The 17,787-nt window shown below is 38.6% G+C and overlaps 1 protein-coding gene and 2 long non-coding RNA genes across 3 annotated transcripts; 2 read left to right on the top strand and 1 right to left on the bottom strand.

The window, feature by feature from the left end:
* The first annotated feature begins 303 nt into the window (after positions 1 to 303).
* Positions 304 to 6,026, top strand: LOC148153338 (vascular cell adhesion protein 1-like). The gene is made up of 8 exons (XM_088001627.1): positions 304 to 319; positions 1,130 to 1,387; positions 2,930 to 3,229; positions 3,304 to 3,567; positions 4,760 to 5,062; positions 5,137 to 5,394; positions 5,741 to 5,828; positions 5,947 to 6,026. Exons 1-8 carry the CDS (start codon positions 304 to 306, stop codon positions 5,963 to 5,965), a joined length of 1,506 nt encoding a protein of 501 aa, XP_087857753.1. The 3' UTR covers positions 5,966 to 6,026.
* A 250-nt stretch (positions 6,027 to 6,276) lies between these two features.
* On the top strand, positions 6,277 to 11,063 carry LOC106909567 (uncharacterized). Its single transcript, XR_015761730.1, has 3 exons — positions 6,277 to 7,778; positions 8,677 to 8,772; positions 8,929 to 11,063. It is a non-coding gene; the product is annotated as an uncharacterized LOC106909567 (long non-coding RNA).
* Positions 11,064 to 14,651: 3,588 nt separating this feature from the next.
* Positions 14,652 to 15,605, bottom strand: LOC148153337 (uncharacterized). The gene is made up of 3 exons (XR_015761732.1): positions 15,172 to 15,605; positions 14,812 to 15,101; positions 14,652 to 14,742 (listed from the first exon to the last, which is right to left on the bottom strand). It is a non-coding gene; the product is annotated as an uncharacterized LOC148153337 (long non-coding RNA).
* Between the last annotated feature and the right edge of the window lie 2,182 nt (positions 15,606 to 17,787).

The raw sequence follows: 17,787 nt of genomic DNA, 5'->3' as shown, positions 1-17,787 counted from the left end.
GGTTAGATTGATTACAGCTGTGTCTTAGGAAGGCCACATTAAAAGACCAGTTTAAAATGTGCTCTTTGCTTAATTCTGGGGTCTGAGAACCAGTCAGTATCTGGTGTGACCACCATTTCACTCTCACAGTGCAACACATCTCCTTCACATAGAGTTGATCAGGTTGTTGCTTTTGGAGTGATTGGAGTCCATTCCTTTAAAAAAGTGGGCTGATATTCAATGGCTGATCAAAGCCGATGGATATTTTCAGGAACTGGAACATGCTGTTGTATGCGCTGATCCAGAGCATCCCAACCATGTTCAATGGGTGGCATGTTTGGTGAGTATGCTGGCCATGCACAACCTGGTATGTTAAAAGAGTGAGTGATAAACCAGGACATTTCAGAGTGGTGTTTTATTGTGGCCTGCCCGTGGCACTCCTGTGCAGTAATTATTCTGTGTAATTGGGATCTTGATACGCCACAGGCAGGTGGGATTATGTATTAAAAAGAAAATGTTCACTACCACAGATTAAGACAGATTAATGAACAATGTTAGAGAGAAATGTTTATATTGAAAATGTTTTATTTTGGTTCAGCTCATGAAAAATGGGAGCAAAAACAGAAATGCTGTGTTTATATTTTTCTTTAGTAAATATACATATTCCCAATGCATTTATTAAACACAACAATCATGTTGTGTTTAATAAATGCACATGGTTTATGTGACACCCACATAAAACATAAACTAAATGTGTGTCTAATGTGAAATTTCAGATGATTCTCTGACTCCCAGCATTAATGTTCCCTCTGACCTGAAGGAGCATCAGTTTGTCACTGTAACCTGCTCAGCTTTCACTCCCTGTCCACACTCACCTCCTGAACTCACCTGGACTCTCCAACAAGACTCTCTCAGACAAACAGAGAAAAACACAGAAAGAACCTTTACAACTAAAATCCAGGAGAACATCACTCTATCAGACACACATGATGGATACAACATCAGATGCTCTGCCAGATATCCTGTGATTGGAGGAAGCAAGACAGCAGAGACAGAAGTGACTCTCAGTGTTTCATGTAAGTGATCCTGTCAGCAGGTCATGATTCAGCTGTTTGTGATCAATAAAGTTCATGTGTCTCATTTTCCTCAGATGCTCCAAAAGACACCTCAGCATCCATCAGTCCATCAGGTTTGGTGTCAGCAGGTAGCTGGGTGGAGCTGAGCTGCTCCAGCAGAGCCAAACCTCCACCCAGATTCACCTGGTTCTGGAACAGTAAACATGGAGCCACTAATGTGTCTGTGGGGCAGGTTTACAGCTTCAACGCTACTGAGCGAGGAGAGTATTACTGTGTGGCTACAAATAAGCTTGGTAGTGAGAAATCGGAAGGCACCTGTCTTGACCTTATTGGTAATGCATGTTGTTTTTCTTTTTTTAAATAAGAATATTTCATCTTTTATAATATATATATATATATATATATAGAAAGGGTCTTGCCTAAGGACCCACACTGGATAGCTCAATTGACTTGTATCTTTGCCTCAGCCTGGATTTGAATCAAGGTCTCCTGTGGGAAAGTTGGGTGACTTACCCATTGAGCTAAGGCCCCTGAGACAGTCCAGCACATAACAGCAGGGTGCAAGATGCTGGCAGGGAAAGCGTACATAGAACGACATAACCAAGTGGCGGGCATAGTGTACAGGAACATCTGTGCCGAATATGGACTGGAAGCCCCGAGGTCAAAGTGGGGAACACCCCCAAAGGTGGTGGAGAATGACTGAGCTAAGATCCTGTGGGACTTCCAGATCCAGACAGACAAGATGGTAATGGCGAACCAACCGGACATTGTGGTGGTGGATAAAGAACAGAGGAAAGCCGTTGTGGTGGATGTAGCAATACCAAGTGACTACAACATCAGGAAAAAGGAGCACGAGGAGCACAAGAAACTGGAGTTCCTCAGAGAGGAACTGGAAAAGGCCTGGAAGGTGAAGACCACAGTGGTGCCTGTGGTCATCGGGGCCCTCGGGGCAGTCACCCCCAAACTGGAGCAGTGGCTCAAACAGATCCCAGGAACAACATCAGACATCTCAGTATGGAAATGTGCAGTTCTAGGCACAGCCAAGATACTGGAGGAACCCTCAAGCTCCCAGGCCTCTGGTAGAGGACCCGAGCTCAGAGGATGATATATTTGTGTGTGTGTGTGTGTGTGTGTTTATATAGCCCATTACCTGGCCAAAATAAGAGTTGCTAACTTGATTTAACTAAGCAAATAGGTACACCCCTCCTATTGGATAATTGGATATGGATGCATGGGTGCTTATGTTTCAGCTCGGCCCAGATTACCCATCATGCCTTGTGCCTCCTGTCAAGCCTGTAGAGGCTGTGCTATAATGTGAGGTTGCTGCAGTTGGTTATGTCTGGCTTCAGCAATATCAGCTCAAATAATGAAGTCATCTGACTACCTGAATATACTGACCATGTCATTCAATGGTTTTTCTTCCCTCATTCATGAGCATTATTCAAAGATGACAATGCCAGGATTCATCGAACTCAGATCGTCAAAGACTGGTTCAGGGAGCATGAGGCATCGTTTCACACATGGCTCACAGAGTCCAGACCTTGACCCCATTGAGAATCTTTGGGATGTGCTGGAGAAGACTGTGCAATGGTCACACTCTACCATCGTCAAAATGCAAAATCCTGGTGACAAATTTGTGCACTATCAGATAGTGAACAATATTTGAGCAAAATGGTTATGCTGAAAATGTTTTCAGTCTTTGAGTTCAGCTCATAAAATATGGGAGCAAAAAAGTGGTACATTTACAATTTTGTTCAGTGTATGTATATTTCCAATGAATTTTGGATCACACAGCCATCTTATTTTTTACATGCATAAATCTGTGACACACACATAAAACATCAACTAAATGTGTGTCTAATGTGAAATTTCAGATGCTTCTCTGACTCCCAGCATTAATGTTCCCTCTGACCTGAAGGAGCATCAGTTTGTCACTGTAACCTGCTCAGTTTCAACTCCCTGTCCACACTCTCCTCCTCAACTCACCTGGAATCTCCAACAAGACTCTCTCAGACAAACAGAGAAAAACACAGATGGAACCTTTACAACTAAAATCCAGAAGAACATCACTCTGTCAGACACACATGATGGATACAACATCAGCTGTTCTGCCAGATATCTTGTGACTGACAAAAGCGACATAGCAGAGACAGAAGTGACTCTCAGTGTTTCATGTAAGTGATCCTGTCAGCAGGTCATGGTTCAGCTGTTTCTGATCAATAAAGTTCATGTGTCTCATTTTCCTCAGATGCTCCTAAAGACACCTCAGCATCCATCAGACCATCAGGTTTGGTGCCAGAAGATAGCTGGGTGGACCTGAGCTGCTACAGCAGAGCCAAACCTCCACCCAAAATCACCTGGTTCAAGAACAGCAACCAAGGACCCATTAAAGTATCTGAGAAGGAGGTTTACGGCTTCAGTGCTACTCCTACTGAAGAAGGAGATTATTACTGTGAGGCCACAAATGAGCTTGGTAGTGAGAAATCGACAAGCATCTGTATTGACATCAGTGGTAATGCTTATCTTTTTGATTAAGATAATGTCTATATATACAGAGAGGATTTAGAAACCAGTTATCAGTTGCTCTGATTTTACTTTATATGGATATGTAAAATGAACATTGTTCTTTTATTCTATGAACTACTGACATGTCTCTGAAAAACCATGCAAAAATGTACTTTTATTTGCAAAACAATGAGAAATGGTCAAAATAACCTCATTATTTGAGGGCTAAAAACTTTTTTGTTGTAATTTCAAAGAAAAGAAGTTCATTTACATTTAGAAACAATAATACCAATGTTTTTGTCATGATGTTGAGGTGGACCCAATAGCAGCAGGCAAAAATATAGTTGTGAATATATAATGAACAAAAACTAGAGTCCAACTTACAAAAGGAACATTCCAGAGAAGCATACAAAAAAATCCAAAAACTTTCAAAAAGTTTATCCATCCCATCTCTCAAGCATATCAATATACTAGTTAGTCAGGATGATCACTGAACCGTAGTGCCTTCGGCAGGCCACATTAAAAACAAAGTTTGAAATGTGCTTATTTGCTTAATTGGTGGGTCTGAAAACCAGTCCAACCAGATGAACGAGAGCTGATCAACTCTCCTTCACATAGAGTTGATCAGCTTGTTGCTTTTGGAGTGATTGGAGTCCATTCCTTTAAAAAGTGGGCTGATATTCAATGGCTGATCAAAGCCGATGGATATTTTCAGGAACTGGAACATGCTGTTGTATGCGCTGATCCAGAGCATCCCAACCATGTTCAATGGGTGGCATGTTTGGTGAGTATGCTGGCCATGCACAACCTGGTATGTTAAAAGAGTGAGTGATAAACCAGGACATTTCAGAGTGGTGTTTTATTGTGGCCTGCCCATGGCACTCCTGTGCAGTAATTATTCTGTGTAATTGGGATCTTGATGCGCCACAGGCAGGAGGGATTATATACTAAAATTTAATCTATCACAGATCTAGACAGATTATTGAGCAATATTTGAGAGAAATGTTTATATTGAAAATGTTTTAGGTCTTTGAGTTCAGCTCATGAAAAATGGAAGCAAAAACAAATATTTTAGTTCAGTGTATATACATATATAATGAATTCATTACACAGACAACAGTCATGTTTTGTCAAATACATAAATCTGTGACACACATAGGACAACATTACCTAAATGTGTGTCTAATGTGAAATTTCAGATCCTACTTTAACTCCCAGAATTAATATCTCTGCTGGTAACCTGAAGGAGCATCAGTCTGTCACTGTAACCTGCTCAGCTTTCACTTCCTGTCCACACTCACCTCTTGAACTCACCTGGAATCTCAAAAAAGGCTCTCTCAGACAAATAGAGAACAACGCAGATGGAACCTTTACAACTAAAATCCAGGAGAACATCACTCTGTCACACCAACATGATGGATACATAATCAGATGTTTCACCAGAAATCCTGCGGCTGAAATAAGCGACATAGCAAAGACAGAAGTGACTCTCAGTGTTTCATGTAAGTGATCCTGTCATCAGGTCATGATTTATCCGTTTCTGATCAATAAAGTTCATGTGTCTCATTTTCCTCAGATGCTCCTAGAAACACCTCAGCATCCATCAGTCCATCAGGTTTGGTGTCAGAAGGTAATTGGGTGGAGCTGAACTGCTCCAGCAAAGCCAACCCTCCACCCAGAATCACCTGGTTCAAGAAAGGCCCACAAAGACTCACTAAAGCAGCTACAGGCATCTTTCACAAGGTTAAATTCACTCAGGGTGATCAGTACTACTGTGTAGCTTCCAATAAGCTGGGTAAACAGAAATCATCACCAATCAATCTCAGAACAAAAGGTAAGTTGTGCTTCTTTTGTTTTCCTTTTTAAAATCCTTAAAGATATTTAGATAACATTTTTAAGCAGAATAAAGCTTATTTTTGGAAAGAAACTTAAATTATTGTTTTAAGTCTTTGCCATCTTGTATCCTAAGAACTCTGTTATTCTGGGTACATATCATGTAATTTCATTGTATTAAAGAAGAACTATTGCATCAGTTCAAATTGTGCTTTATAAAATACAAACATTACTCAGACATCAGTTAAGCTTTGCTCTTCAAAAACTAGTAATAAATGTAAGATTATAGTATTTAAAGCCAATATATTTTCCATTCAGGGAAAACTGAGCATGTTCTCTTGTTACAGGTACAAACGGAGTTGGAGCCTGGATTTTCGTAGTAATAGGGGGCGTGGGAATGGTAGTTCTTGGCGCTGCAGTCTTCGTCATTGACAGGTAAGTCACTTTTTTTCTTCTGAGTTGGTACAATTCAACTGCAGAGCTGCTGGTGTCTGTTAGATTTTGGTGTTTGATGTTTACTTTCAATCTCTCCTGTTTTTGTTTCTCCTTTCAGCTGCATCAATCCCTCCTAATCTAGTCAAGCTCTTGAGTTGTGCTTGTGTGCAACACTAAAAATAAAATTCTACAACCCGATCCAATCCTGTCAGCCACTGATTAGTGTACGAAATAGTTTCTGCCTCTTTGTAAAAACCTAAAAAAATATTTAATCAATAAGTTTATTCACTCAACAAATCACATTTCATCACCTTGATACAATAGGTCAGATATGGAACAACTATAAAGTCTGCAGTTTTGAGAATTGAAAAATATTTTTTTACTTTCTTTAAAAGTCCAATACCTTTGCATCATTTTTGTTTTATATATCAGATTTGTTTTGTAGCTGTAGCCAGATTTCTGAGAGTCTTATTGTTCAAGTATATTTGTATCACAAATTTCAGCAGCAAGGGAGTTCAAAGTGTTATAAAAACATTATGCAGCGACCAGTTGTGAAACCAGCAATAAACATTATGTTTTGTCAAAACGCAATAATCAAAACCATCAATACAAGTCAATTATGTTGATTAGTGTTCCATTTACTGCAATTCAAAGGCAACTCTAAACAGGTGGATTTTTAGCCTTAATATAAAGGAACTCAGTATTTCAACTGTTTTGCAGTTTTATGGAAAAACTGCAAGTTTGCTCTAGATTTGTGGAATCTAGAACAAATCTAGAAGTTTGATTTGTACAGAAATCAAACTATGGAAGTTTGATTTAAGGAAGTTTGTTCTAGATTTGTGGTGTATAGAATCTGAATGCTTTCCATGTTTGCTTCTGGTTCTGAGGATTGTTACAACCCCCTCCCCCCCTTTATGAGGAGGGGAGTAACAGGTGAATGTTTTAAAAAGGAGGGATTTATTGATAATAAAAATCCCAGAAGGCTCATACAAACTGTGGGGGAGAAAAGGGCGGTTAGGTGGTGCCAAATCAAAGAAAATAATAAAACAAAACAGGGCCTAACTACCGTTTGTGCTAAAGAAACAAGAGAAAACAAAAACCCTGCCTACCTAATCTAACAAAAGTTTCCACCAAAACTTTACATGGGTGGCACCCACCTACTTACCTAGTGTATCTAACAGAAAAACACCTACGTGATGAAATGTACCGGGTACCCCAAACTTATCTCGCCCTCTAACTCCCACCACAAACCTTCACACAAAGAGCAACAAGACATGCATCAGGTCACAGAGCCAGATGGAGAGATCTCCCCAGCTCCCCAGCTGGGCTGCTTAAATAAGGCCTCCCTGGATGCTGATTGGCCCATGGTTGGTAAGGATCAATCAGGGAGATTGACACCAGCTTTCCCTACTACCTGTGAAGAGACAAACAGGGGAGGGGAAAGAGAAACAAACAGCCTGGCAGGCATGTAACAGGATGCAGAACCAAAAACCTGAGCAGTAGGTTAATGCAACAACAGCTGGTCTTTAATGTCTTTTGGAGCTATGTTGTTGAGTGGTGTACAAAATGACAGAAGTATTTTTAAGTATTTTAGACCAAGCTGGGGAAAATTGACAGAGGGCAGCCTGTTTTTGCTGTATTATTCTGGATTTCAAAATTTGGCACAATTTTTTAAGAACGCCTTCTTCCATTCTTACTGCCTTCAACAAGTACAAACTTGTTGAAAAATACCAAAGTATCATCTAAGAAATTGCCGTCTGTTCTTGGGAAATCTCAAATGTTCAACCAAAGTGTTATGAAGGAGTGAAGAGATAAGAACCGATATTTGTGCAAAATGCTCAGAAAAAGCTGACAGGGCAGACTGAAAAGATGAATTATTCCTATCAGCTCCGACAGAAGCTCACAACGACAGAAGCTGCTCCATATTTAAGTGCAAGATGTCCTGATAAGGTGAGCGACAACTGTGTTTATTGTTCACATTTTGTTAGTTTCATTTCTAAAGCTAACAGAGAAGTAAGAAATAATCAGAGATCACCAGCAAAGGGTTGAAACTAAATTTCACGTAATGGGTTTCCCTTTCTGAATATCAAATGATTTACTGTGAACTTCGTGTTAAAAATCAGACTTTAAAAGGTTAATCCATGCTGCGCAAGTTACTAGAAAGAGACAAGTTCCTCTTTCGCAGCTCATGAGGGATGAAGACTCCCTTAAATAACGCATCTCTTCTCTTTTTCATCCCATTTTCTCTTTGAAGCAGAGAAGGTGTCTGTTCTGCTGCTCATCAACTTAACCCAGTGTGAAAACAACTTTGTCTCCCTTAAATGCAGCTTGTCAGGTAACTTACCTTTATGTAAGTCAGGTAAGCTTACATAAAGGTAAGTTTATGTTGGTCATTTTAATACTTATCACTTTGTAACAAGTTATTACAATGTCTTGTTTATTCATTTTGTTTCAGTTACACATTATTAGTTAGTTGGACTTTTATTTCACCAAGCAAAACATTAAGATCAGTTTCTTATTTACAATGTCTGCCTTAAAGTGCAAAAACACCTAAAAGGGAGAGAGAGGAAGAGGACAACAACATTTGCATACGATACAATACAATGAGCAATGTGTTCATGCAGCAGAGCAATATATTTAACTATTTAGGCTTTTATTGATTGAAAAATTTTCTTAAAGACCTTTGGAAATGTCTTTTGGTTTTGGTGAATTGAGGTTATTTTAGTAACAAATAGTTATTCTGGATGTGGGATTGTGGTTGAACTGTGTTCATTCAGATCTGCTTCAAAATGACGATCGTTGAAATTGAAACTTGCTTCAATAAATTTAGTTTAATCTCCTGTCATAGATGAAGAAAAACCTTTTGAATACGATGGCGGCTCTGTGTGAGAACATGCGAACATGCTGACAGTCACTATGCTAGTGAGTGTCTTCTTCCTTCCAGGTGAGATGTTTGTTCTCTTCCTTTCATTTGGAGACATCACATGAATAATTTATAGTCCGAAATATTTCATCCTGGTGTTGATTAAAGGCTGAACTTAAACTGGACTTAAGGTAGATTTGGCTCCATGTTCTGTTCATCTTTGGTTTGTTTTCATAGGCGCTTTTGACAACTGGGATAATAAACCAGCAAGCCTCTTCATCACGGCACCAAAGAAGATCGAGGCTCTGGCAGGAGCTTGTCTGGAAATCCCATGTGGCTTTAATTCAAAGGATGCAACTTTTTACAGCAACAGAACTACCAATGGAGTTTGGATGAAAAATAACTTGCACTTTCACTTTGATCCAAATGTAGTTATGTTCAACAGCAGTGAGTCGGTTAACAAATATCCACTGAAGATCACTGGAAACCTGAGAGAGAAAAACTGCACCACTCTGTTTTCTGATTTAAACACAAGTTATTTCTTCAGAGGTGAAAACTGTCGTGAAACGGCTGGAACTAGTTGAGATCTTTCCAGAACACACAGAAAACGGGTCACAAAAGCCTGGAGCTACTAGTAATCTTGTATTATAACTTAATGTTGATTGAAACTCATGTAATCTTTGTTTTTAAATGCAATATGAATTTATTATGGTTTAAAGATGAGTAAAATACATGTAATCCTTTCTTTAACTACTGTATGAGGTTGGAGAGTAAAGAGTAAAAAGTGTCTGATACTGTGTCACAAATATAGACCGCAGAGGTGAAAGAACTGTCAGCACGGAGGAAAGAGGAAGTGAGATTTTGAGACTATATCTGCACCAGGTGTTGAGTTGTTGAGTTTTAAAGAAAAAGGAAGGTTAAAAATTGAGTGGAAGAAAGGTTGAGGCTAACTGAAGGCACTTGAGTGAAAGGTGGGGAGGGGAGAGGGAGGAGGGTAACAGAAACACGTAGTTGCTTGGATTTTAATCGGTGCTTTTTGCATCCACTGAAAACAAAGATGTTAACAAATAAACTGGACAGTATGTTCCACGTTTAGTGGTATTTTCACAGTTGCGGTCTCGACTGGTCTTGAAATAAAATGTCGAGTCCTCAGAGCCCGAGACCGAGACAAGACCGAGACCAAATGCGGTCGAGTCCGAGACGAGACCGAGACCATCAATAAATGGTCTTAAGACCGGTATCGAGACCAAGACCGATCTCGAGTACCACAACACTGGTAACTAACATGTTGACTGAAGTAAAAATATATGTATATGTTTTTGTTCCTGTTTTATATTTTTGTCTATTCATATGAAAGATGTGTTTTTTTTGCTGAAGGTAACTGAGAAAAGGACAAACAATCCAAACAAGCTTTTCTTTTCTTTTTCAAATAATATATATTTTAACTAATAAAGGTTAAACAATTTCTACACACAGAGAGGCTGAATAGTTTAGATTGTCAACCTGCTCTTCATAAGATAGAAGTGGCTGAGATGTTTGATTAAAAATCATTTTCATAATTAATTTATGGTTCATATTTAAAAACTGACTAAAGCGCAACATCACACTCAAGATGCAGTGAAAAATGTCTTTTACATAGAAACAATGATCTAATATCTGTGTCATGATGTCGATTGTTGAAGATGGACCCAAATGCAGAGACCTGGAGGCAGCTGCTGAGTTCTTAGATGATTTATTGATGAATGGTTGAAACAATGATGGACACTTACAAAAATACAAAATCCGAGGTAGCAACAAAAATAAAGCCAAAAGAATATCAAGCCATTAGACATAAGGAGAAAACAGGGAAGCACAGAGGACTGAGGTAAGCGAACATGAGGATCTGATGAGGAATGGAAGCAAATGAGAGGCTAAAATACTGGGAGGTAGAGAGTTAGACAAACCAGAGCTGATGAGCTTCATTGATTGCTGGTGAGAGAGATAAGCCAGACCGGGCTGAGGGGCGGCGAGAAAATGATATAACTAGAAGGACTAAACAAAGAAATAACCTGCCTAGATTCTCTAAAGAAAGATGGACATAGACATAGACAAAAAGACTAACTAAACCTAAAGTGAGAAAATAAGAAAACTAGAAACACTACAGGGGGGGAAGCTAGAAGCACTTAATAACTTAACTGGAACCACAATAGAAAGGTATACCTAGACTCAGACATGTAAGAATAACTGAACCTAGAGTGATGAAATAACTAAGAAATAAAGATAACTAGAATCACTACAGGGAGGCTGAAATAAGGAATAACAAGAAGGATAAAAATAACCTAACTATAATCACTAAAGAAAGACATTGACTAAGGCCTACAAGAATAACAAAACCTAGAGTAACTAAAGAAAAAACCTAAGTAGAAACACTATGAAGGATTGAAAATAAGGAAAGCAGTAAAAATACAATTCTAATAGCACCAAATACCTCAAATAATACAAATCAAAAGGACCATGAGGGGCTAACCTAAAGAGAATTAAGACAAAATGATAAATAAGATCAAAACCAAACCCAAACACCCAAAGTCCTGACAGTCTGTTTACTTTGCCATTACAAAAACTTTCAAAACGTTTATCATTTTATTGAGTTATCAATATAAAGATGTTCGTTATTAAAATTTTTCAAAAAATAAAACGTTTTTAAAGGAAAAACACTAACCTGTAGATTGTTTCAATTGTTTAGGACATATAAAGTCACCAATGAATGAATGCGTGCAGAAGTTGAGCTTCATGAATAAAGACACAGCAGCTCAGGGAAATTAAAAACTGCATTTAAAGAGATCAGCACAGAAACTGCAGCCGCTACAAGCAGCAGCGTTTTACTGCAGTAAAGGTAGGCCATTAAAAATGAACACAATGTGGAAAACAGCATAAGAAAAGTGTTGCCTGTCCAGCAACTCACTAAATGACGCAAAAATGAACTTGCTGCTTTAGAAAGGGCTAAACAAAATTGGTGCGGAGTAGAAGTAAAAAACAAGAAGTGAGCTTATCAGTTCTATACGCGACTCATGGAAACAACTTCATGTATTTACAATTATAGCTGAAAAAATGAGAAATGATCACTTCGCTGTGAACTTCATTGGATGACTTCATGATGGTAAAATGAGCAGACAGAGCTGACTTCCTGTTTCACTGAGCTTGAAGGATGAAACTCCTTTTTCTAACTCGTCTGTTCACAGATAAGGTCGATGTTCATTCTGCTGCTGATCAATTGATCCTAATAGATCAACTGGTTTTAAAACTTACACTATTTTAGTTTTATCTCCCGAAATTCAGGTACGTTTACATTGTTGATTTTGACGATTTAACCAAATATTTCTTCAAGTTCTGTCATTTGTACATATTGTCAAAAACTCCTATTATATATTTAAATGTTTGGGGTTTTGTTTTCAACAAATGTTAAAAGAAGGATGACGATTGTTTTGATTTGAGTGTTGTAGATACTTTTGAAGAGCAAACTTGTAGTTGTTCCTAATGTCGTCTTTTTACATGTATCAGTTCTAGATGTGTGTTAAGCTCATGAGTGTAAACAGCTTTCAGAGTTACTTTACAATAAGTTAAACCTCTAATATCAGAACTACTTTAATAAATCATCTAAATGTTTGGTTTCCAGCCTGAAGGTCTATCAGAGTCTGACTGAGAACATGCTGACAGTCAACATGTTACTGAGTGTCTTCTTTCTTCCAGGTGAGATGTTTGTTCTCTTCCTTTCATTCACATGAATTGTTTCTAGTCTGAAATATTTGATCCACATGTAACCTGCTGCAGCTGAACTGGAGTTTGTGGATAATGAAGTTTCTCTGCAGACAAATTTGACTCCACATGATATTCATCATTTGTCTGATATTACAGGTGTTTTTGCTGACTACTGTCAAAACAAACAAGTAGGCCTCTCCATCACAGCACCAAAGGAGATTGAAGCTCTGAGTGGCTCTTGTCTGGAAATCCCATGTAGCTTTAAGACATTGAGGCAGTTTGACAGCAGTGGAAATATCATTGCAGTCTGGATGAAAAATAATTTAGCTTTCAGCAGTGATTCAAATGTAGTTATTTTCAACAGCAGTAGGTCAGTAAACAAATATCCACTGAATATCACTGGAAACCTGACAGAGAAAAACTGCACCACACTGTTTCCTGATTTAAATACAAGTTATACAGACAAATACTTCTTCAGGGTTGAGAACGGACAGTTCAGAGCAACAGCTTGTGCTGATCCTCTTCAAATAAACGTTAAAGGTAAGAGATGTTTTACTTTGTAAGTTTGTGGCAATGTTTATGTTTGTAATTAAATTATATCTGGTTTAGGAGAAATCACTAAACTTACTAATTTACTGTCCAATATAAAAATCAGCCTCTCAAAATTCAACTGTTTGATTTCAGTCCAGAAACATTTTAAAGCTTTAAATTATTTTTCTTTCTCATCTTCTGTAGCTGTGCAGAACCACATCAAAATTCTCAGTAAGGAAAATAATGTTGAATGAAAAATCTGTAATGGGTAGGATGTTGTTGAGTTTGCATCTTTATGGAAAAACAAATACAATTTTAATTGATTTACTGTGAGTTAGTGTAAAATTAAAATACAGTCATATCAAAATATTTGGGCACCCCTATTAAACTTAATTATTTTTATTTCTAAATATTTGGGTTTTTGCACCAGCTATTTCAATTTGATATATCTAATAACTAATGGACTCAGTAATATTTCAGTATGGAAATGAGGTTTATTGTACTAACAGAAAATGGGCAATATGCACTAAAATAAAATTTGACAGGTGCAAATATTTGGTCACCGAAACAGAAAAATCACATAAATATTTATTAGATCCTCCTTTTGCAAAATTAACAGAGTCGATGCCTCCTTTACCTTTTAATATTTTTCTGGATAAAGATATTTTTGACCATTCCTTTTTGCAAAACAATTCCAGTTCAGTTAAGTTTGATGGTTGCTGAGCATGGACAGCCCGCTTCAGATGTTCAACAAAACTCAGGTCTGGAGACTGGGAGGCCATCGCAGAACATTTGTTCCTATGTTTAATGTCTGAGTAGATGTGGAGCTGTGTTTTGGATCTTCGTCTTGCTGAAATATCTAACTTAACTTCAACTTTGTAACTGATTCTTGAACATTATTCTCAAGAATCTGCTGATATTGAGTGGAATCCATGCGACCCTCAACTTTAAAAAGATTCCCAGTGCCTGCATTGGCCGCACATTTTATGGTGGGCAGCAAGTGTTTTTCTTGGAATGCTGTGGGGTTTTTTGGCTGCCATGCATAATGCCTTTTTTTGTGACCAAATAACTCAATCTTTGTTTCATCAATCCTCTGCGCTTTATTCCAAAATGAAGCTGGCTTGTCTAAATGTGCTTTTGCAGACCTCAAACGACTCCGTTTGTGGCGTGTTTGCAGAAAAGGCTTCTGTCGCATCACTCTCCCATGTAGCTTCTCCTTGTGCAAAGTCTACTGAATTGTTGAACGGTGCTCAGTGACACCATCTGCAGCAAGATGATGCTGCAGGTCTTTGGTGGTGGTCTGTGGGTTGTCCTTGACTGTTCTCACCTTTCTTCTCTGCCTCTCTGATATTTTTCTTGAACGTGCCACTTCTGGGCTTAACAAGAACTGTCCCTGAGATCTTCCATTTCTTCATCAAGTTCCTCACAGTGGAAACTGACATCTGAAATCTGAGAAAACTTTTTATATCCTTCCAATAAACAACTGTGTTGAACAATTTGTTTTCAGATCATTTGAAAGTTGCTTTGAGGTGCCTGTGATGCCACTCTTCAGAGGAGATTCAAATAGTACAACAACTTGCAATTGGGCAACTTAAATACCTTTTTTCATGATTGGATACACCTGGCTATGAAGTTCAATGTCATGTTGAGATTAATTTGTCGAATCCACATGCGCAGAACACACTCTGGAGACGGGTAAAGGTTATGGTGGTTTATTAAATACAGTGCCAACAGGTATGTATAAGGAGGTCCGGAACTGGTGCTCGTCTGCGTGGTTCTGGATCTCTGGGTGGAGATAAGACAGGTAAGAGGGGTTCAGAGATTGTGGGAATTGCAGTCCAGCCAGAGACCTACTTGCTGGTGAGCTCGTCTGAGCACGGAGAGGTGAACCGCTAAGATCCGGAGCTGCAGGCTGGAACGAGGGCGTGAGTTTCTCTAGAGGGCGGACAGGTGAGTGGAGGGAGATCTCAGACAAGGTGCCGGAAGGGATCCGCTTGACCAGGGATCTGCCACCAACAGAACTGAGAGCTGGACTCAGGGACGTGGCCACCAACGGGTAGACTCCGCGGGGTCTCCAGGATCTTTGGTAATCTGCCCAGGTTCGTAGAAGTTTGAAGAAACTCAGGGCTTCACGGTACGATAACCTAGGAAAGGCAGCACAAAAGGAGGTTACTCGGAGAACAGGTGGTCGGCGGTGAGCTACAATGATATTACCATCACAGGCTAACACTCTGGCACTGGAGTGTCGGCGGCTCCGTCCTGATAAACCCCTCCAAACAATGGTAAGTGGCAGCAGGTGTGCAGCTCCAGGTTCACGCCCTCCAGAAGGTCCCAGGATGCCCCCTGGTGGAGAAACTAGAGACCCCCCAACCAGCCTTCCCCAGATCCTAACATTCAAAGCTCAATGAGGTTAACAAACCAGTTTTGTGTTTCAGTAATTCAGTGATAATTATTCGAATCAATAAAATGGTAGGGATGTCCAAATTTTTGCACCTGTCAAATTTTGTTTTAATACATATTGCCCATTTTTTGCTTGTCAAATAAACTTCATTTATATTGTGAAATATTAGTTATTGGTTATATGAAACTGAAATAGCTGTTGCAAACAACCAAATATTTAGAAATAAAAATAAGTAAGATTAATAGGGGTGCCCAAACTTTTTCATATGACTATATATCCTGCTTTATTATGGACCTATGTCAGGACAGATGTAACATAAACAAAGTTTGACCTATTTAGTAATAATGCTCTGTTAAGTAAAGTGGTTTTAAAGTTAAAATGTTTATTTCTAAATCGTCATTAAAATAACTGTAGTACATAAGTAAATGTGCAGCATAAACAATAATGATTAGGAAATTACATACATGTAATCAAACAACATTTTTATTGATTGATATATAATTAGTAAGGAATTGTGCAGCAAAACCTGTATTAATTTACTGTATTCTGTACATAATATTCTTTAAATATTATGTACAGATAACAAATAAATAGATATTAATTTTTGTAAAATGTGTTTTAATGTGAATCACCAGATTCTCCTCAGAGTCCCAGCATTAATGTTCCCTCTGACCTGAAGGAGCATCAGTCTGTCACTGTAACCTGCTCAGCTTTCACTCCCTGTCCACACTCACCTCCTGAACTCACCTTGAATCTCCAACAAGACTCTCTCAGACAAACAGAGAAAAACACAGATGGAACCTTAACAACTAAAATCCAGGAGACCATCACTCTGTCAGACACACATGATGGATACAACATCAGCTGTTCTGCCAGATATCCTGTGATTGGAGGAAACAAGACAGCAGAGACAGAAGTGACTCTCAGTGTTTCATGTAAGTGATCCTGTCAGCAGGTCATGGTTCAGCTGTTTGTGATCAATAAAGTTCATGTGTCTCATTTTCCTCAGATGCTCCTAGAAACACCTCAGCATCCATCAGTCCATCAGGTTTGGTGTCAGCAGGTAGCAGGGTGGAGCTGAGCTGCTCCAGCAGAGCCAAACCTCCACCCAGATTCACCTGGTTCAGGAACAGCAAAGATGGAGCCACTAATGTGTCTGTAGGACAGGTTTACAACTTCAACGCTACTGAGGGAGGAGAGTTTAACTGTGTGGCGATAAATCAAATGGGAAATCAAACATCATCAGAAGTTCGTCTTGAGATTAAAGGTGACTGGAATCGTTTTATTTATATTTTTTCTAAAACCTCACTTGTTTTTTATCTTTTTCAGTAACTTTTGCATCTTGTTTTTCTAAGACTCAACAGAAGGAATTTTACACTTGGTGCTGATTGTAATTAGAGTCATTTTGCTCATCTGCCTGGTTCTTTCTGCTTGGTAAGTATGAACATTTAAATAATACAACTTAATTCAGGTAACCATAGTGATGTTTCACTAAACCTTCAGATGAATAACAGAACTAGTTCTCTATAGTAAGTGTGCAGCTGAACCTTGTTCTGGTTTCATAAATGTTTTAATCCTCTCAGGTCTGTTCCAGATCAATCTTGACTCTCAGTCTGAATCTTTGTTTTGTCTCCTGAAAATCAGCTGAATTATTCAGACAGATCTCTAATGTCTTCCAGGTTCTTTAAGTCCAAACGTCCAACTTCACCACAGACTCAGGCGAGGATGTTTCCATCTTTTGTCAGCAGCTCTGCAATTATTTTCCACCTCAAGTTAATTATGAAACACTTGCTAAACAAGAACAATGTCATTTTCCCACAGAATCAAATATATGAGGAGGTTGCTGTTCAGTCCAATGAACCAGAGGAAGAAGTTCATTATGGAGACATAAAGTTCCTCCAGAGGAGACCTGAAGCTTCCTGTGTCTCAGTGCAGGACAGAGGACAGCAGGAGACACAGTACGCTCAGGTCAAAGTGTCTGCTGACAGGCCAGAGGATGTTTATGCACAAGTAAAAAAATCATAACTTATTGAGAGAAATTACTTTGTCTGGAGGTATAAGTTAGTTCCTGAATTTAAACATTTTCATTTCACAGTTTAATGACAAGAAGCTCTAAAGTCTCTTTGTCCTCCAGGTCTCCCATATTTATCTCTTCTGATTTTATCATCATAACTAATAACTGCTTTGTATTTTTGTAATCACTTTCCAACTTAAAAACCTTAAAATATAGCAAAGGTCAGTGTATGAAAATCATATTTCCTTTTGTTGCTTCATGTATTCAAGCTTTAAACAAATCTATGTCTTATTATGAAAAACTGGAGATTTTTATTAATTTTTTTAAGCTTTGAAGCACCCGCTGTAACTTTAGTCTAATCTGATGTCTCTTTAAGTATTACTTTATTTTTAGCTTTACTTCCAGCTGTGAGTCA

Source organism: Poecilia mexicana, unplaced genomic scaffold, assembly GCF_051168715.1.
Source record: "Poecilia mexicana isolate PSO_F unplaced genomic scaffold, ASM5116871v1 scaffold_20, whole genome shotgun sequence".
Classification (NCBI taxonomy): domain Eukaryota; kingdom Metazoa; phylum Chordata; class Actinopteri; order Cyprinodontiformes; family Poeciliidae; genus Poecilia; species Poecilia mexicana.
The sequence above is the reverse complement of the archived record's forward strand: the minus strand, read 5'-3'. Positions and strand labels throughout refer to the sequence as shown.

Excerpts from the sequence above, each read along its gene's own strand:
- LOC148153338 (XM_088001627.1), top strand. Across the intron at positions 3,230-3,303 it reads AGTGACTCTCAGTGTTTCAT|ATGCTCCTAAAGACACCTCA; the intron begins GTAAGTGATCCT and ends CATTTTCCTCAG. Across the intron at positions 3,568-4,759 it reads CATCTGTATTGACATCAGTG|ATCCTACTTTAACTCCCAGA; the intron begins GTAATGCTTATC and ends GTGAAATTTCAG.